The sequence below is a fragment of the Pogoniulus pusillus genome, chromosome 6 (assembly GCF_015220805.1).
Source record: "Pogoniulus pusillus isolate bPogPus1 chromosome 6, bPogPus1.pri, whole genome shotgun sequence".
In the NCBI taxonomy this organism is placed as follows: Eukaryota; Metazoa; Chordata; class Aves; order Piciformes; family Lybiidae; genus Pogoniulus; species Pogoniulus pusillus.
Genome location: NC_087269.1, coordinates 7,864,986 through 7,885,354, shown reverse-complemented (window position 1 = coordinate 7,885,354; position 20,369 = coordinate 7,864,986). Strand labels below are relative to the sequence as shown.

Here is a 20,369-nt window from a genome sequence, read left to right as displayed (position 1 = left end):
ATCCTGACCTGTATTAAAAATGCTGTGGCCAGCAGTAGGGAGGTGATTGTCTCCTTGTACTCCGCTCTGGTGAGGCCACACCTTGAGTATTGTGTTCAGTTTTGGGCACAGCAATGCAAGAGAGATGTGGAGGTGCTGGAGCGGGTCCAGAGGAGGGCAACAAAGCTGAGGAAGGGCCTGGAGAATAAATCTTATGAGGAGTGACTGAGGGAGCTGGGGATGAGTAGAGTGAAAAAGAGGAGCCTGAGGTGAGACCTCATTGCTGTCTACAACTATCTGTGGAGAGGCTGCTGCTGGTCTCTTCTCACAGGTAATTGGAGACAGAACAAGGAGGAATGGCCTCAACCTGAGGCTGGGGAGGTTTAGATTGGACATTAGGAAGAAGTTTTTCACGGAGAGAGTGATCAGGCACTGGAATGAGCTGCCCAGGGAGGCCGTGGAGTCACCAACCCTGGATGTGTTTAAGGGTCATGTGGATGTGGTGCTTAGGGATATGGTTTAAGGTGACTCTTGTAGAGTAGGGTTCTAGGTTGGACTTGGTGATCCTGAGGGGCTTTTCCAACCTGGGTGTTTCTGTGATTCTGTGATTCTGAGGTTTAATTAAACTGAGACATACTCGGACCCTGCTTAGTGTGAGGAATTAATATTCCTAGTGTTGAAGTCTAGGTGTTTGCCACTATGCTCAGACAGAGCAAAGACTTGTGTATTGGTTTTCCTGATGGAGCTTAATGAAGCCAATAAAATAACAGCCATCTACCCATGTGCCTATGTATTCCTTGCCTTTTTGCTTGTTATGGGTGATGATTATTATTAGTGATGACTCAGGTGTGGCAAGCCTTGAGGGCCAAGCTCACCCTGGTCAAGTCTTTTCCTTTTTGCTGTGGTTGACATCCTGTCTTTCAGTGCAGAGGATCATATTATGGATTCCCTGGTTTAATGTGTTTGGGTTCTTTTCCTGCATATTCATGCTGTGTATTAACAGAAACTTTCACTCTTAGCAACATTGTCACCTTTGGTGAAAGCTTTCAAGCATCATGCTGTGGCTTTCGGCTGCTATGATTCTCCTTCTCTGGCCTTCCATCATGTCCTTTTGGCACTTTTGCTTCCTATGAAAGAGGGAAGGAATAAAGAATAAATTCAGAAGCCTTAAATGAACTCAAGAAGCAATTCCAATGATGTACTAAATACCTTGTGCAGAAGCATAACCCAGACCCTCTCTTTTATCCACTGGCATGCTAAATGTCTTTCTTTTTCCCTCAAATTTTGACACTGAGCAGCTGTGCATTACTTCATTAATATCATTGATGTTACACCTACTTTTGAATCAGCAAATTCTCTAACATCTGATATTTGTCTAAATCTTTCTCATTATTTTCTTCTCTCTGGTTACATTTGACTCTCCCTTTCCCTGGTTTGAGCACAAATGAGTGTGTGGTGAGAGTAATTCACCCATCTGTTGTGAAAGGAGGGAATCCTACCAGGAGAGCTTGTGTGCACATGCCCTCCACTGACTTCAGGGAAGTTATGTTTGGTCTAGTGTGAGGTGTCCCTTCCCATGGCAAGGGGGTTGGAACTAGATGATCCTAGTGGTCCCTTCCAGCCCTGACTGATTCTATGATTCTATGGTACTGTGCAGACTATCAGGAAGAATCACAACAAACTTGGACTGTGCAGAGCTGCTCCCTGTGGTGTATTCTTCCAGATGTTGCTCATCCCAGTTGCAGCAGTCCACAGTGGTCAGTCTTTTGCCTTTCCTCAAAATAAAAGGTGTTTGCTCCATACATGAAGAGTTATCTGTCATTTTACAAGGTTTTTCTTTCTGTCTTCCCCATGCACTTGTCAAGACTGAAAATCTAATGCAGGAGTCTACTCAGCAAGACCAAGCTCAGAAGTGAAATTAATTTGGTCTTGTTAAGCTGCTGAAGGATGTGGAGCAGGCACTTGAGAGGACAGATGGAGAAAAAGATGGTTTGGCAGACCAGGGTTAGGAGTGAAATGTGCTCAGATCAATGTGCACCACCGTCCTCTTTTCTTCTCATTTAGATAAGTGTGTAACATGTCTGTGAACTGTTGGGGCCAACCAGGCATGAAACTGTAAGAGCAATTGACATGAGATCTGAGCAGAGATGGGTTTTCTGACGGATCTGAGCTGATACAAAAGCTGAGCTGTGTCCTGTGAAATTCCAAGAGACAAGGAAACTAAAGGCTTTTGCACTTTGGTGTTCCTGGCCACAATGCTGGGATGTAATGCTTCCAGAATCTGAATGGAGAATTGCCCTTGTGCATATGTAGATCCCTCTGAACAGCAATAAAGCCTGTGGACATAGGGACAACTGAGGCAGTGGAACAATGCTGCTGTCTGAAAGGGAGAATTCTCCTTCTCTCTCCTTCCCCTTTGGCCTCTGGCTAAATGATATCTCTCTTCCTATAATAATTTTCAGATTATTGGATCAGCTTCCATGATGAAATGTTGGGGAAGCCAAGCTGAATTAGAGTCAGGAAAGACTGAGACCATGCTAGGTAAATGGCAAGCACCTGCAGCTGGAAGGAAGAGACCACCTGAACATGTCCACAAAAGCAGGTGGGGCCACACAACTGAGACTAGATAAGAGGGATTACCAGTCACAAGCTTGGCTGTCTTCTTGGATGTCCTTGATTTTCCCTCTAGCCAGGAGCACAGACACTGGCAGGAGTTCAGTATGTTTATGAAGCTCCTACCAGCATCTTTATTCCTGCCCATCTTCCAGAATTTCTGATCTTGGGATTGAAGGAGATAGTGAATGTTAGGAAATTGAACAGAGGCCTCCATTTATTCCTCAGGGAGCTCCAAATAGCTGGACACTGTTAAATGTCCTGAGTGATGTGATCAAACACTGTACATTCTATGCCAAAATCCTGAGCCACCCAGGCCTCAGGATCACAGTTTTGTGAGAGGAGCCAGATGGCTTACTGCAGAAGTGTGTTAAGGATCCCAGGCTACCAGCTTAGGAGCATGAGCAGCAACAAAACATCCTTCCCCAGGAATAGCCTTTATGGATGCTTTATAGCAGACCAGACTAATTCCTTGGTTCCAGGAAAGCACTGGGGGCCTGCCAGGGCTCAATCAGTGAAGAAAGGGCCAGAGAAGCAGAGAGGCAGATAGGTCACTGTCTGGGACAGCGTGGTTGATGCAAGCAAAGTTACTCACTGGAAGAGGAATGAATACTCTGTTGGAGAACAGGATGTCTCAGAAGACTTGCAAGTATGTTGTCTATGGATGTTGCTTTTGAGGTTTTCTTGCTTCCCTATGAAGTGCTTTATGATCCTGGCCATAAAGGAGATGACCAAATCTCCCCCAGCTTGAACTGGCCTTAACATTGACTTCTGTCCAACCATTTCTGACTTTCACCAATGAAAGGCAAGAAAATCAGCCCTAACACAAACAAAACCAGAGCTGTTTAGCTGCTCAGCTATACAAAAGCTTCATCACTGATACATTCCAGTGATGTTTTGGATTCTCTCAGACTTTAAGTGTTTCCAAAAAGTGTGGTTGGGAAGAGGGTGGCTGGGGAGAGTGGGGGGTTTCCCATGGACTGCAGGACCAGATGTCTGTTTTGATGAACTTTGCTTGGTTTCCTATCCTTTGACATTTCCTCTTCAATTTTGGAGTTCAAACTGCTTCTTGAACAAATCACAGGGGGCTCTAATAGCACAAATTGTTTAATTTCCCCAACAGATAGAGTATGTTCTTCTGGCCAAAGACACGCTGACCAGTGTGCTCAACAGCCAGGGCATTTGCTCCTCTTGGAGCCATTTCTTCCATATATTTATTTGCCACTTCAGACCCTGTCCCCTCTCCAGGGGAGCTCTTCAGCTTTCCTTTGACAGTGTTCAATGCCAGTTAAAGAAGTAAAAAGCATTCTTTGTCCCTCTCCAAACTCCTCATGGGGATGCCTACACCAGCAGACCTCACTGGGTATCAATACGCAGTACTTTGGTGTGTAACACAGGTGGCCCATGGTACGGTCACTGGCATCTCTGAGAGTTTCCAGTACAGATTACATAACCACCCATGGCCTTAAGATTTGAGGCAACCAGATAGGAGAGCATGACTTTCAGATGAAGAGGAACTTCAGATGAACAGGATGATCAGGAGAGCATGACTTTCAGATGAACAGCAACTTCATCCACACTTAGGGATTTTACCAGTAACCCAAAATCTCTTCCAGGCTGGTCCAAAAAACAAACTTGTGTGGAGTTTCAAGCTGTTACTAGAGGTCTTGCCTCAACAGAGCTGAACTCTTGGCACCTTTCAGCACCACTAGAACTTACCCAGGCGTGAAGAAAAACTAGTTTTATCAGAACATGGGAAAACATTAATTTTCATGTCTTGCTACCCTTTCACTGTGATTTTGTTTAATCCTCTCCCATCATCACTGCAAACTGTGGTCTGATGTCAGCTTCTGAGCTCACAGAAGGCTGTTTAGTCTGGCATTTTCTCAAAAAAAAGAGGAGTTTTTTTTTCAGTCCACAGCTTCTTTAGGCCTAAGCCACTTCTAGTCAGCCTAAGTCAATAAGTAGAGCACACTTCTGAGGTCAACACTGCTGAAATGGGAAAGGGAGAACAAGAACCTGTGGTCCATAGAGGAGAGCACCAACACACTGTAGGTTGTTTCAGTAGAGGCTAAGGAGCTGAAATTTCTTTTCCAGCCTCCACATCTGCTATTGATAGTAGATGCTAAGATATGTCAAACTACCTGCCAAAGTGGAAGTAACTACCAGGTAACTGATCCCACCTACGTCAGCTGAGCCTTCCAATTTTTCTTCCTTTTTTTGTTCTTGTGAAAAAAGATGTAATTAAGAGTCAAGAAATCCAGTAACTCAAGTAAATACCAAAGAGTGCCATTTCCCTTTTCCCACATAGACCAGTGGAGCTGAATTTCCCCTGCCTTCCCAACTGTCATTAAGTATTCTGTTTAAATAGGCCAGCTTCATGCCATCTATAATGAAGTTATAGAGTATTGCTCTGTTATGAATGATGAAGCTGTTGTGTCCTACGGGGAGAAAAATCGCTGTAATCCAACTTTCCTTTTGAAAAGGCCTAATGTATCCACATGAGATCTTCTGGCAGAGACAACTGAGAGAATATAAATAGAAGCTTAAAAGAAGAAGGAGGGGAAGGGGAAAATAACTCTAAGAGGGCTGAGTAGCTGAAATTCACAAGTTTAATAGGAAGATGAATGACTGCAGAGCCTGTTCTGTGACACAATTAGGACTTTATGTAGGCCTTTTTCAATTATTTGTAGCTGACAAAATATCACACAAAGGCTGTTTCACACTGCAGGCCAGGTGCCCAGAAAGGGGTTTTTTGGAGGAAGAAAGCGACTGGCAGCATCGCCCAGGGGCACAGGCTACTAGGGTCGCTACTAGCTGAGTTAGGCAATGGTGTGCAACTCATGCACAAGTGGCAGGAGCAGAGAGTGTCCCACAATGCCTGAGGTCCCTGCACATCCACACCATCATCTGCCTATCCCCAGGCAGCACAGAACTGCAGCCACAACAGACAGTGTGATGTGGAAGGTGCCTGCAAAAGTGCACGTGGTCAATCTTGGAGCACACCTTTCCAGTGCTCCCTACAGACGGCTACATTAAGGAGACATAGGGATGCCTGCTACAGGAGGAGGTTTCTGCTAAGAGGTGATAAACAACACTGTCAAGAGATCTTGCCCAGAAGCCTGTTCAGTGCCTCTCTCTCACTGGCCACCCACCAAATACTATTGCTGTTATAATACTTCTTTCTCAGCACTACTGCAGCTCAACCACCAAGGAAGGTTGCTTGTATTTGCACACACTGCTCACGTCTTCGGCTGCTTCAGTGCTGAAGCTTAAGGTGGTGATGTACGTCAGAGGAGTGGTGGTAAGCTGGTAAACAGTAACAGCTTTAGTATCTCTTCTGAGATCTCCAGAAAATCTAACCACATCTTCACATTTGAAGTATCTGCAAGTTGTTTAGGTTTGGTCCATTCCACAGTGAGCTAATCTAACTAAAGATATTTTAGTTCAGGGTGGTGGTGATTAGTAAATATACTCTTGTTAATGTTGGCTGAGCTTTCCTGGCTGTCCTCATGAGGTGAAGACAAAAGAGGTCAAATCCTGGGACCTGTAAAGATGTTAGTTCTGCTTTGGTGGAACTATCATGGGGTAAGGCCAAACCTGTGGGAGCAGACACAGGCTGCCAGGAGTCTGCCAGGTGAAGATAAAGCAGAGTAATGGGCATGTTTGTCTATATGCAACAGCCTGATAGAGGCAAGAAAGCTGAGATAAGGGTAACAGGGTTTGTAGAGAAAGGAGAGTCACGGGAATGTCCTTCCTTGAAGGAGGTGACTCCAAAGGCAAGAACAGAATAGGAGCACCAGCAACAGGCAGGGATCCTTTGGGCAGCATTAGCTCTAGGGAGATGTTTTTCTGAAGCCTCGTTCTTACCTCCAGTCATCAATGAATGGTTTACCAGTTCCTTTGAAGACCTAGGTGGCTCAGCAGTGTGGTAACTATGGGAAAGAGGCATGGGGCAGAGCCCTCCCTATGCCAGCAGTCCTGGTGGCTAAGAACACTCTTCTATCATCACCTCCATAGGGCCCTCCGACTCTCAGTGAGGAGGAGAATGTCCAGGGCTGCCTGGCAGAACAGCAGCAGCTGTGACTTCAGGTTATGTGTCTACGGGCTTGTAGTGCTAGAGGTGTTTGCCAGTGTGTGGTAATGCCTGCCCTCACCTCTTCCCTTATGTCAGCACTGGAGACAGGTTGGCTGTGTGCTGAGCCTGCTGGGCTTGTGAGTGTGACTAAAAGCTACTAGGTTTTTTTCTCACAGGTCAAATTTTCAGCTAGCTTTCTCCTCTAGTCAGGTGGCTGGTCTGCACATCCCACTGGTAACTCCATTGCCATGCTTGTCATGCTTGAACTGGCAGGATGCAGGAAAATTCTGGAGGGTCCTCTGCTGGGATTGCTCCCAAGGGAGAAAGAGCACAAATGTACTTTTCAGGAAGCTGAACAATCAGTTAGTTACGGAAAAATAAAACTTGGAGTGCCAAGAGTTGGGAGCAACGTCAGAGCACTGAAGTTGTGTGCTCGGGGCTGTCTGAGCACCATGGCACAACATTTAGTTGAGCCAATATTTACTGGCCTCAGCAGAAGTTTATTTTCAATTACCTACTATCATTTCACAAGCCTGGTCAGTAGGAGGATTAAAGCTTTTTGGTTTTGGTTTTGTTTCATTTTGTTTTGAAGGAAGACAGGTAGAGAGAACAGAAAAAGCCAAAACATTAACTTCTGGCCCCACTTTTCTGGATGATTCAAAATCTCAATCATGGGCTTTGTACTCCCGCAGTATCTGTGCTCTTAAATGCATCACTGCAAGGAGAATTATTCATGCAGTCACATTAATAAACCATACTTTAGTCCTTCATAATGCAGTCCTCATTCAGCTAGCTGGGACTTCTCCCTAAATGATAATTAGGGTAAGAGCTAACTGAGATATCACAGAGTTTGCTCCTGGCAGTCATTTAACATCCAGCATAGTATTAAGGCTGTAAAGTAGACACTTCTCAGCAGCAGTTCATTCACTGTAAGACCTGCTTCGATGATTAGCTTGTCTCCTGTTTCACAGCAAACACTTGGGTCACAGAAAGACCTTGAAACATTTATCAATTAATTTCTTGAATGAACTCAGCTGCATTTTGTCTCTGCAGTATCTATCTGAAATCCACAGTCAGCCAGCAGTCAGCCACAGGGGAGCACTGCTTCATTTGGCAGCCTTACTGTGCTAGTGCTGAAGAGAGTCTTGGTTCTGCCATCAACTCTGCTCTCCCAGCTGGTGCTATGGAGGCTGGAGTAGCCTAAACGATGCTGAATAGATAAAGGATCTGCTCCTAAGTGTGAAGACCCTCAACGGCAGTCAGCCTGCTCCTGCCAGACCTGACTTAGGTTTTGATGTTACATTAGGCTGCCCAAAGATGCACTGTTAATTTACATCCAGCCCCTTACTCTTCTCAGCTATGAAGACTAGAGACCATCTTCTCCAGGCAGTTTAACCTGAAGTTAAATCCAAACAATACTGCTGTATTTTAACACTCGCCAAGGCAAGTGTGCCAAGCAGAGGCTTTATCCCATCTTCTGCCTTGGAAACTAACCTAGCACAAACTGTGTGGCTCTCAGAGCTCAACCTGCTCTCCTTCCACCCTCACATTCTTCTTCAGGCTGTCACTCCCTTAGCCAGACAGGGGATGGAGACTCTTTAGCTTAGCCAAGCCACTTGAGAGGCAATTAACGAAAGAACAGTGCAAAATCTTCAGAGCTCTTTACAGTTAATTTCCAATGTCATCCTTAGCCTTCTGGCCCACATTGTCCACCCCTGACCAGAGTCTACTGATGGAAGTGGCAGAAGTAGGCAAAAGGTTGGTTCAGACTTGATGATGAATTGTTCAATCAAAAGCCTTAGTGGAGCTTAACCTGCCCTGCAGACTGGATTGATCTGTGGGACACATGTTGGTTATCTCTGGCAAAAAAAGACCACCAAGGGTATGAGGGAAACCTGAAGCATAGTGAATTGCTGTGACTTGCCTGAGTTCAGAAAGGTGAATGCGTTGAACTTATGTCTCCCAGCCACAAGAAAATGAGGAATACCTAAAAGGGGAAACCACCCACCAGTATTTCATGGTTTTTTTTGCACTGAAACATGGTCCTGGAGTGGAACAGTTGGGACAGAGGAAAACATGCCAGTACAGTGGCCTTCTACACAGGGTGTGTCTGCTCTTGGCGTGCTATCCCAGCAGAACAACTCTCTCCCCAGGGATGCAAGATGAAGATGGATTTTAGTCCACCTCCCTGCTTCTCTCTTTTATTCTGGTGTGACAGCTGAAACGTTCTTGACTTTGCAAAAACGTTCAGCTCCAGCAGTGTGAACATCAAAGGTCTTGGAGACAGTTAACACCCTTGGTAATTGAGTACTTAGTAACTGACGGTGTGATGGGACAGCTGACAGAGAGGGACCTGAGGGAGGGCCACCATAGACCCGCTCTGTCACGGACTTGAGACTGTGATTTCACGGCACGAAGTATGCGATACCCCTCGCAGTTTAACGTGTTCTGTTCTCTTTATTCAGACCCGCTTGTGCCCACCCCGTTTTTCCTGCCAGCACAACTGCTTTGTGAGGGCACTGCTTTAACCAGAGCAAGGAACTGACTGCATTTGAAAAGGAAAAAGAAAACAACCCTCTGCGAAGAAATAAAAAGTAAAAGATGTGTTTTTTTTTAAGCAGGATCAGTTCCCGAATGTCACTGAGAGCGACCCCACAAGCAGTCATGCTGACATATCTGATGGCAGGAAAAAGCTGCGGGGGCGTGGGAATACCTTAAGCTCGCTGAATAGCTGCCCAGTGCTTTGTCTTATGAAATCACAGCCTGAGGAGAGACTGTGCTGCGCCGTTTGCCTGCTCCCCCTCTCTTCCTTTCCCTCTGAACTCTTGAGCCCCCACCACTGCCATGACTACATCCAGTCCGGGATGCACATTTTAATCTGCAGTGTGTATATATAAAAGAGAGTTGGAAGCAGTGGCTGTCTGAGACCCACCTGACCTCTGGACGTACAGCAAACTTCCCGTTCCAGTGCTGCCGGCTCTTTAATCTCACCGTCCTTAAAAAAGAAAAGTGAGCCTATGTGAAAAAATGCTTTGTAATGGGAACTCCTGGAACAACTTTCCTCTCTCACCCTCTGACTGAGCCATAGAAAACAGCAAATACCTCTCCCAAGAGCCCTTTTCCACAATAGAAAAATGGCAGGCAAAAGCGAAGTCTCATTTCTCAGACTCAGCAGCAGCCAGCACAAAAGCTACAGAAAAATAAAGCAGCAAAGGGCAATAACTGCTCTTGTTCATTCAGAGCTTGAGGAGGTAGCTGGGGGAGAACAAGCTCCTTTTGCTGGGGAGCAAGTCACACTTGGGAACTGCATCTCTCTTTATACAGAGGGAAGAGGTCTGGGGCTATATACTTGACAGCAAATTAGCATTGACATTTGACTTGTTTTGATCTTAGCTATTTACAGTGGTATTATCTGTGTATTTTTGACATGCTGTGAAGATTCCCATTGCCAGATGCCTTCAGATGGCTGTAGGATGCGGTGCATTCCACAGTCATTACTCAGGGGTCATAAACCTCACATTATTTCTGGGGAGGAGGAGAGCAGGGGGAAATGGTCAAACAGTTTTAGAAAGAAAAAAAAGCAAGAAAGCCTGGACTTGTATTTCACTGGGCTTGTGTGTTTAACTGGAGGGAAACTGAAGATGTGCTTAGTCTGGCTGGTACTGTCCCACTGTGGGGCTGACCACTGGAATGGATCCTTGTGAATTTGCTCTATGCATAGGAGTACATTCATGGTGATCATGTTCCCAGCAGCTCTGGGCTGGGGAAGGCTGTACTGGAGCAACTGCGACTGCTGGGGCAAAGATCCCCAGCTGGCAGGTCACTGCTTTGCACTTCCAGAGCTTGGGTTGGCAAGAGATGACCCAGGGCTGGTACTACACCATAACTATTGCTAGAAGGAAGGATCTGAGACTTAGGCAGTGGCTTTTCAAAAGTAAGTGAGACCAATCCAAAAGGGAGACTTTGGAGTTTTTTCCTTTTCTATGGTTAGGAAACTTTGTATGAAATTCCCAAGGCCAAATCGTAGACCTGCAGCTGTGGGGTTTCAAGCAGATATCCAAAGCAGACTGTCCTTACTGCCTGTGTGAAGATGCTCAGGGAGCACCTAACATGGAACTGCTTGAGGGCTGCAGGCTAACAAGCAGGGAATGAAGGTCTTGCCCTGCAGAGCAGTGAGGAAACATCTCTCTGGTCTCTGGTTGTCCAGAGGAAGGGAAAAGATGCAGCACAAATATCCTTTGAAGAAAGGTCTTTCTTAGTCTTTATGTTTGCCTTTCAGACCAACAGACATTTAAAAATGTCCTTGTGTCTTCCCAAATTTTTGCTGTCTCAGGTTTGCCCAGCAGTCCCCACCAGTAATTTGCACAGCACCTTGTGGAATGCATCAGCCATCAGCCAAGGTTTGTTCTCCAGAGGCTACAGTTTCCTAAAATCCCTCAAGTTTCTCAGTGCTGGTCCTAAAAAGGAGAGGGTAGAACATGGGTTATTATGTCCTCATTCATACCTTGTTTGACCCTTCTGAGGGCTGTGAATTGGCTGGGCAGGAAATGTCTAGAAACATGGAAGAAACAGAGAAACAAGGGATACTGGAACACATGCTGATCTGCTGAAGTCCTTGGGCCTACATGCCTCTATCCCATTGTATGTTCAAAGCAAAGGCCACCCTGGATGTACAAATTGTGCAGCTCAGGACAGCACTAGCAGTAGATAGGGACTGCAGCAATAGATAGTAAAATACCTCCACTGAATTGGTGCTCCTGCCCTTCACTGTGTCTTATTTCCAGCAGTTGCAATAAATGAACTGCATCTTCTGATTTTGATTTGATTTTGTCCCACCTACAGCAAGAATACAACCTCTGAGGTAAGCTATGGGAAGAACTGCCACCAGGTCACTTTGCTGGATATGTCCACAGAAGAGATTCCCCTGTGTAAATTCCAGCACACATATACCAAAAATCTAAGCAGGCCCTGGGAAGTGAATGGGGCAACTATTGTAACCCCCAGCTCTTGCTCTACAAGAACCTAGACACTCTCATCTGAGACTCGCTCAGTCCTTAGATATACTTAGTCCTTAGATATTCCCTTGGGGAACTTCTACTTTTGTTGTGAGAGAGAACCTGTGTGGAGAATCAAGGTAGAATAAGTCTCAGAGGACTAAAGAGTGGAAGAGAAGACAGGGAACATGGTATCTGCATGATGCAAAGGCTTTCTGTAGGCTCAGGGACAGCAGCGCAGAATGTGTGCTGCATTGCTCCTGCCCCTGAACAGAGGGCTGCAGCAAAGGTAATCAGTACCCTGAAGCAAGATTCTTTCTCACCTTTGAGGTTTCTTTTTAGCATCTTCAGTGGCTTCACTTCAAATAGTAACAGCAGTACATCCTGCCTCTCCTTTAACAAACATACTCAGAAGCCAATACTACTGAAGCTCAGGTTCTGGTTGCTCTATGTCCCGTAACTGCAGGAGGCCCAAATAAATTCAGTGATGATGTTCTGCAGGCTGTTGAGAGAGCTGTGTATGAGTGGCTTCTTTTCCAGGGTATATCTGCATGCAATAATGAGTTAAGTCCTGGGACATGTCTTTCTTCTAAGGCACTGACAGGAATGGCTAAAGGTTCCTCTGAGGTGGTGTACTTAATTCTGCTGCTGCTATGGTCTGCTGAAGACCTGGGGGGGAGAGGGGTGGGGGTGTTCAGCACATTCATATGTGCTCTACTGCACTAAGTCCTTGAATGGCATCATCCCCTACCTTCCAGACCCAGACAATGGCTGGGAAGGTTTAAACTTCAGGCAGTTAAACAAACAACTAACTTTAAATGCTAAGACATTTAAATACCTTTCAAGCCGAGGAATAAAAATTTATCTGACTTAGTAAACATAAAGGAAACCATTTAGCCCATGAAGCTGATACAAGAGCATGACCTGCTTCACTTTGATGATACCTCAAGTCCTTTTAAGCCACAATCTGACCACACAATGTTAAGACTCCTGTGTGGTTTGTATGAATATCTGCTTCTTGTGGCTTAGCTACAGGAAGCCTCGTGTCCATTCTCAGACCTTTTCTCTTGCTGAAGCTCATCTGTCTTGCTCTGGTAATTCATATCTCACTCTCTTTCTTGTGAGCACATCCTCTTTCACAAGGGGACTTGCATATAACTCTGCAAGATGAAGAAAAAAAAACAAACCACAACAATCACCAAACAAATAAGGCAACATGAACCCAGCAATTAAGAATAAAGCTCCAAACTTTATTCATTGACTTGAGTACAACAGTGATGCAGGTTACAGTGGCACAGGAGTGCAGTATGTGCTGTTTGCGGTATGACAGTGGAAACACTAATTGTACAGAACAGCAACCCAGCTCAACTTCTCATTATATGTACAAGCAAACTTACTGCACAGACAAGACATTGATCCACTTTTACAGAGACTCAGAAAGAGAGCTGTCTCACAGATGAACAGAAAACACAGGAACACCTCCCCAGAATGCTGGTTTGTAACATGTGAAGGGAGGAGAAAAGAAAAATAAAGTAATAAAAAAGCCTACTGCCAAAACCTACTGATTTAAAGGAAAAGATATCTTTGAAAAAGTAGTTTCAGTTTCCAAAGCTTAAAAAGAAAGAAAAAAACAAAAAGGCAAAAGAAAAAGCAGCCCCCATCTGTAAGGCCCTCTTACAGGAAGAGTTGGCAGCAGTGACCAAGCTGCACTGCTTGGACAGGACTGATCTGATAATGACACACAAATGTCATCGCTGTGGGCACACACAGCAGCCAGAGACCTTTCAGGAAGAGCCTGCTCCAACCTGTGCAGATGTCAGTGAGAGCCTCCTCTGATTTCAGTGGTTCTACATCTGGAGGGAAGTGCTTTCTGAAGGATGCTCAGTGACAAAAGCCCAGGCAAGTGTCCAGTGAGACCTGTCAAAAAGCCTAAGGGAGCTAGAGACTCAGCCTGGTAAGGCACCACTGAAATTCCCATAGTTGCTTCTGCTGCTTGAAATGCTTCATTTCCTAATGCCTAGGAGCAAGGTCTTGTGGGCCTCAGCTTTCTATGTCCTGGGAGCAACACCTGTATTAACTGTGGTGGTCCTGACAAAACAAGTTACTGCTTGTCTTCACTGATGGCTTTTACCTCCAAAGAAAGACAGCAATGCATGTGGAAGTGTTACCTCTTCACACAGACAAGCAATTTTCAGGAAATCATTAGCAGGAATCTACTTCCCTCTTAGAAGCCCTTTGGGCAACAAATAATCCATTTTGCATACAGGCAAACAACATTAATGACCGATTCCAGTCCCACTTCCTGCACTGATGCTTACATTAAAATTAATAATACCCATTCTCACCCTGTCAAATGTGAGCATCACATAGCTCCTGGCAGCAAAGCTGTCTGACTGACAACTCTGCATTTTTGTGCACTAAGTGAGGTGTGGGAGAAATCCCAAGGCAAAACTCACCAGCTACAGCAGATCTGCAACCCACATCAATGTCGGTGTCTCTGCATTACTGCTCTCACAGTGCTCAGTACCTTTCTCTAGGTCTGATGTAGCAATGGGGTAGAACATACCACATCTTGTCAAGCCTTTGCTATGTATCTATGCTGAAGACTATGCTGGACTCTAGCATGTATGTTTACAGGGCCAAAACGTTTGACAGGGAATGAGCTGGACCATGACCTGGGGCTAATTAAATGGGGAAGGGAACAGTGAAGTCAAACCCTAAGCATCTCTCCAACATGGAAAGAAGAGATGATATTCTTGTTTCCTGCATGTGCATCATCATCACTGACTGGTATTTTTCACTGTCATAGGTAACTTCCAGGATGTAGACATCCTCCTCCTCAAATACATTCTGGAGAAAAGCAGTGAATCACAGAGTGGGGGAAAGGCTGGTTTCTGTTTATTCTGTTTGATGAGGTTATGGCCCAAATATGCCAAGATCTCCACCTAAGTCAGGATGAGCCAAGATAAGTCATTCCAATGTAAGTTTAGAGAATATTTTTTGTTTTCCTTTGTGTGTGGGGTGATTTGGGTTTTTTTACTGCTTAGGGGGTTGTCTTTTCTGTCACTTGTTGTAACAAGCTTCATACCATTAATTTCTGTGTAGATGCTCATAAGCTATGGGCTCCAGAATTGGCTTCCCCCAAGTTTAAAATAGGTGCCACAGATTTATGTCTGCACTTTCTTCTAAGGCTGCTAAGCACTACCCAGGCAAACCCTGGAGAAACCAAGCTTATGCTAGCCCTCCTCTTTCCCAGAACTCAACCCATCTCCATATTGATACTACCTGACCAGGAGAAAGAAGCATGGCTTGTGGAAAGGGATTTCAGTTCACAATGTGTCTAATTTCAGCATAACAGTCTTTAACAGGAGTCTCCCAATGTCCTCCTCTGAACAGCAGGACATCTGAACTGCATGGCTTGGAAAGTCCAAAGTGCAGCAGGGAAAAGGCAGCAAGTCCTTCAGTGCTAGGCCCACTGACTTGGCACTGCAGGACTTTCTCAAGAGAAATGATATCTATCTTGACAGAAGTAAAACCACTCTTGGAACCACAGAGCTATCTTGCCCCACATACAGCTATTAAGAAACGTCCTGTTCTCCAAGTCTAACCTTTCACAGCACACTGCAGCTTTGTCCATGAGGCATCACAAGTCATTAGTTCATGAAAGGCTACTGACCAAACTGAAAACTAGGAGATGCCTGTAAAAACCTGCCTTAAATGATTGTCAGCATGAGATGCCCAGGGAGGTGGTGGAATTGCCATCCCTGGAGGTGTTTAAAAAATGCCTGGATGAGGCACTTAGTGCCATGGTCTAGCTGATTGGACAGGGCTGGCTGATAGGTTGGACTGGATGATTTTGGAGGTCTCTTCCAACCTGGTTGATTCAATGATAACAAAGACTTGGGAAAAAAAACCAACCCAAAGAACTTGCTCTTCACGAGAACTTACTCTTTCCGTGGTACAGAAAGTTTAGCAGGTCAAGGGTAGGCCACTGGCACAGGTGAGATGCTACATTTAGCTTCCAGAACTGAGACCACAATGGATCACATTGCTTCAATGAGAAATAGTGGACAGTTTAGTAATTTCCAGATCTGCTCTGCAAGTTGGCTTAATTCTACTGTCTTTAGAGATGATGAGCAACATATTTACTTCAGCCTCTGCCTCACAGTTGGCTGGACCTTACCCTAAGTTAAGGCACAGGTGTAGAGGCTATGGCCAGCTGTACTTGCTCTAATGCAGAACAGTTCCCTACCTGTTCATGTGGAAATGATCAGACCAGTATCTAGAGAGGACACAAACACCCAGTAAATCAGATCTCTGGAGTCTTCATTAATATGGAGATCACCACACAGGGCTATTACCCTTCCATCTAAACACTGCCAGAGATGCTTGCTACAAATGTTCACATACACTTGAGGAGGCCTTTTAAATTCTGCCACTTGTGGCCAGCCTGGCACTTCTATGGTGTGGGAACCTGTCCTTGCCTTTTGTGCAGTCAATCCATCACAGGTATCCACAGTCCCCCCAGATACCAGCACATACACTAGCAACAACCATCATAACTTAATGGCCACTATCTAACTCTCCAACTCTATGTGCTGTTTGGAAGTTCCAGTTTAAGTACTCACGTAGTATTTCACCTCCAAATAGGAAGTGTGCATGCTGTAAGTGCATCTGTGTTTGAGAACCTGCACATGCTCATCATCCTATTTTGCAAACTTGTAGTTACTTTGCAATGTTTTGATAGGTCTTTGCTCTTGCATCACTCCTGAAACAGAGAAAAGTGGGAAACCAATCCACAGTCAGTGCTCTTGACAATGATCTTCTCTTGATAGCACTGAGTCTGATGGGACTTTATCAGAAGCTCAAATGCTTTGCAGGAGAATAAAAGCATGCAGTTAAAGCATATTCATAGAAACATGGAATGATTTGGGTTAGGAAGGACCTTTAAGGATTACCTGGTCCAATCCCTGATTATGTTTTAAGGGAATATTGAAGAGTGGAATTACAAAGAACTGCCCAAGAAGATGCTGCTCTATTGATTCTAGGGAAATGATTCGTTGCTTACAAAGGTAACTCTCCCTGGGGCTACGTTTCTACTAGGTGGCAGGACTAGATGAAAGAACAGAAGATGTTGTAGTGACAATTGCTAATAGCCCACTGCAGAAAACACACCCACACCCTGTGGCTGGCTGCATCCTGGCGTTTATGGACAGCCAATCTCCTTAGGTGCATTTACTTGGCCCATGTCTACATCACACAGTTAATGGGAATTAACCATGGGAGTGAAATTGAAGCTCAGAAACCCCTTCATGTTCTCAATCAGAAATAAAGCAGCATTGTCTAGTGCAGAAGGCTGTGAATTGACTGACTATGGCCTACAGCAAGAGATGCAAACCAGAAGTGGCCTAAAAATCCATCCAAGGATTGTTTCTGCAGCATCTAAGCTGGCATCTCTTCATTGCTTCTCAAGCTGCAATCACAGTTTTAAATTCTCACTTGAGATAAATTTATTCTGTCACCCTTCACAGGCTAGGAGGGACTGAGTTCCATCTTTTCTTAACTTTTGTTGTTGTTGTTTTAGAGGAGGGAGGGGAGAGAAAACAACCTGGCTTAGTTGTTTCTGAAATGACTGGGTAATGTATTCATGTATGATACGAGAAGTTCAACAGTAATCTGGAGATGGGGACAGAAAAATGCAGACTGGCAGTTCACATCCTTGAGAAAACAAGTCTTCAGATCAAAAAGGTTTACTGCCAAGGTGACTTGGGCTAAAAGACCCATATTGCCTACTGCATTTGAGAGGCAGCAGTACAGTTTTGTTTACAGAATGGGGGCTGACAGAATTTGGAGAATTTTAATACTTGAAATGCATTAAAACTTAAGCATTCATCTCTAAGTCAAGCCATAGTTTGCAGGAGTCAAACACTGCATTTCTGAGATTGCAGCATTCACAAAGCCTCTGATGGTACAGCGCTGCTGTTCTTTCATCATATGGATTTGGCTTCAGCTGTCATTCAAAAGTGCATCTCAAACTGCCAGCATCCCTAACGCTCCCATTTACTTTGCAGTGTTTCTCTGAAATCCTTTCAGATGCTTGTTCTGAGAAATAAAGTACCATCTGTTGACTTGATCCTTGCTGCAATCTCAGCAGTGTCCAGGGAGCTTACTCACAATTGTACTGAAGGCTTCTGTTCAGTGCAGACCATGATGCCAGATCTGCATGGTTGCATACTGTTCAGCGAGTCCCATAGACTCACCATTCCCTTGGCTCTTGGGACATGGAGCAGGTGCTGACCCCTCACATCTGTCTCTCCTATACTGAATCTTCAACTCAGACTTTATCAAAAGAGCAACAGTGTCTTTTGCAGCAGGACCTTCTAAACCAGCAAAGAAGAGGCAGGATTTGGGCTGTCCTGCACACGCTGTGGTGAAATGCCATTTGGTGATATTGAGAACTCAACACGGTGGTACTGAATCTCACAACTACACAGGACTGTTTCGCCTCCCTGACTTCCAGATTTTAACACCAATGTCTTATATAACAAAAGTTACAAAGGTTCTGATGTCTCCAGTGCCAAAAGTTTCTGCATTAAAAATGAAACCTTGATATTTCTTTGACAGACACAGAACCTAAAGGACCCTCTCCTATACCAGGAGATGGGCTGGTTAGTGCAGTATGCATTGGCAGTTAAGCACCAAGGAAGAGAAAAAGCTGGCCTGGCAGCCACAATGCATTCGTTCAGTTGCTTTGGTGCTCACATCCTCCTCTGTACAGGACTTGCCCAGAAGCAGTTAAGGTATATACAGGCAGTTTTTTAAGCTGCAGCATATTGGAAGAAGACTGAAAGCAATAAGGAGTTCTGACACAGCTCAGAAACTGTCTTGCATGATTACTTTGTCTTCAAAAACCAAGTCAGGCACAAAGGGAAATAAAAACAACCAAGGCTGGAGCTTTGATGCTTCAAGAGAGGGGGAAAAAAAGTAAACCAAACCAAACCAAAAGAGTCTGTGCCCTCTTTTCCAAGCACAAGTGAAAAACTACAACTAAAAAGAGTGCTTGGCCCCATGCACTGTGCCATACTGACAACAGCAACTGCAATTTAATCAAAAAGCCTCTATTGGCAGAGTGTGGCACCTCGATGGTACCTTTTAACTCTTAAACATTCCTCCCTAAGAGGGATGAATTTGTGTGTCAGCTTGCAGAGAACCATCTTCCCTGCTGATGTAAAATCCTACAACTCCACTGCAGTCTGATGAGCTGTACTAGCAATAACTAGCAGGGAGTCTGTCCCAAAATCTCTGGATATGAACCAGGGCACACTTAACAAAAAGCATTTTTTCACTCTCACTCCCACCCCCATCCACCCATCTCCTGGACTGAGTCACAAGAAAACTGCCTCTTCTCCATCATTCCCATTACTTAAGTGATCTTAAATTATTCAAAGGGCTGGTTAAGCTCCAGCCTTATTAATTCAAGCAGAAAGTCTGAAAGAGGGAAGACCAACAACAACACAGACAGCAATTCACTTCCTAAATCCTAGCAAATATATACAAGTACAAGGAGTCCATTTTCCAGAAATTGAACTGGTATGTCCAGTAGGTGAGCAGAGAGTCCACCTTTGCCCACCAGAGGCAGACACACCTTGGTGCATCACAGAAAGGAGATTGCCATTTCAAAACAGTGCCAATTAAGAATCTGTTGCATGAAAGACTTAATGTGATCAGGAGGAGAAGCTACCAAGGGCTTTTTCCTTCACTACAGAGCATCTCATCTTCCTCTCCAGATATATACACATATATACACACAGACATATAGATAGATGGGTAGATATAAATACACGTGTGCCTACAAGCAAACACACATACATGTATATATATATTTATATATATATATATATATATATTCTTTTCCAGTTCTTGGAGTGATTACATCTACTTTAGTCTACAAGGCATCCTAAGGGCACTTTCTGGCACTAGCAATGAAGTCCATCATATTTTGGAGAGCAGTAAATGGAATATTGAGGGAGAAGAACAAAACAGTTTCCTATCTTGTGTAATATCATGTAACAGGGTTGACACCTCTACAGACTATCCTTGTTTCTGAGCCCAGGTATTTTCTCCCTGCGTTCCAGGAGGACAAACATTCAGCTTGTTCAATTGCTGCATACAGAGGTGTCGCTATGTGATTTTCCCTTTTGGTTTTCTGGTGGCTAAGTAGTCGATTCCAAATAGTTTGGATTGCATGATGCGATATCCTACTCATCATTTTCCTTGTTGTTGGGTTGTTTAAAGGGAGATTAAAAGAGCTTTGCTTTTTTCTTCATGTCGTTGCGTCTCCAGAGAGGTAACTTGTCGAACTCCTGTATCGTCATGCCAAAGAGCTCTTGGAAAACTTCAGGTGCTAAGTGACGCTTTTAGAAAGACAAAAAATGAAAACAAGGAGAAAAGGAAATGGTCAGTCAAACAGGAGATAGGTGTGACACAGCCACAGGGATTCCACGGTGCTGTGAAGGAGTCACTGCAGGAAATAAGAGGGCTATGGCAATGCACATAGAATCATAGAATGGTGCAGGACGGAAGGGACCTCTAGAGGTCATCTAGTCTGGCCTCCCTGCAGTCAGCAGGGACATCTTCACTAGACCAGGTCACCCAGGGCCCCATCAAGCCTCAACTTGAATGTCTCCAGGAAAGGGGCCTCAACC

The 20,369-nt window shown here is 44.7% G+C and overlaps 2 protein-coding genes across 3 annotated transcripts in view; both read right to left on the bottom strand.

Moving 5' to 3' along the window:
* The window catches only part of AFAP1L2 (actin filament associated protein 1 like 2), a 104,970-nt gene extending 92,146 nt beyond the window's left edge, over positions 1–12,824 (bottom strand). The window contains exons 1-5 of one of the 2 annotated variants that reach the window (XM_064144331.1): positions 12,609–12,824; positions 11,988–12,166; positions 11,042–11,127; positions 9,603–9,665; positions 1,011–1,106 (exon numbers count right to left, since the gene is read on the bottom strand). The gene's annotated coding sequence lies outside the window, so the exon portion shown is untranslated. The remainder of the gene's footprint in view (positions 1–1,010; positions 1,107–9,602; positions 9,666–11,041; positions 11,128–11,987; positions 12,167–12,608) is intronic. The other variant, XM_064144332.1, reaches the window with a different exon arrangement.
* Positions 12,825–12,893: 69 nt separating this feature from the next.
* ABLIM1 (actin binding LIM protein 1) overlaps positions 12,894–20,369 on the bottom strand; it is a 238,280-nt gene continuing 230,804 nt past the window's right edge. The window contains exon 24 of the mRNA XM_064144337.1: positions 12,894–20,078. Within this exon, the coding sequence (XP_064000407.1) occupies positions 19,965–20,078 (114 nt within the window). The 3' untranslated portion in view covers positions 12,894–19,964. The remainder of the gene's footprint in view (positions 20,079–20,369) is intronic.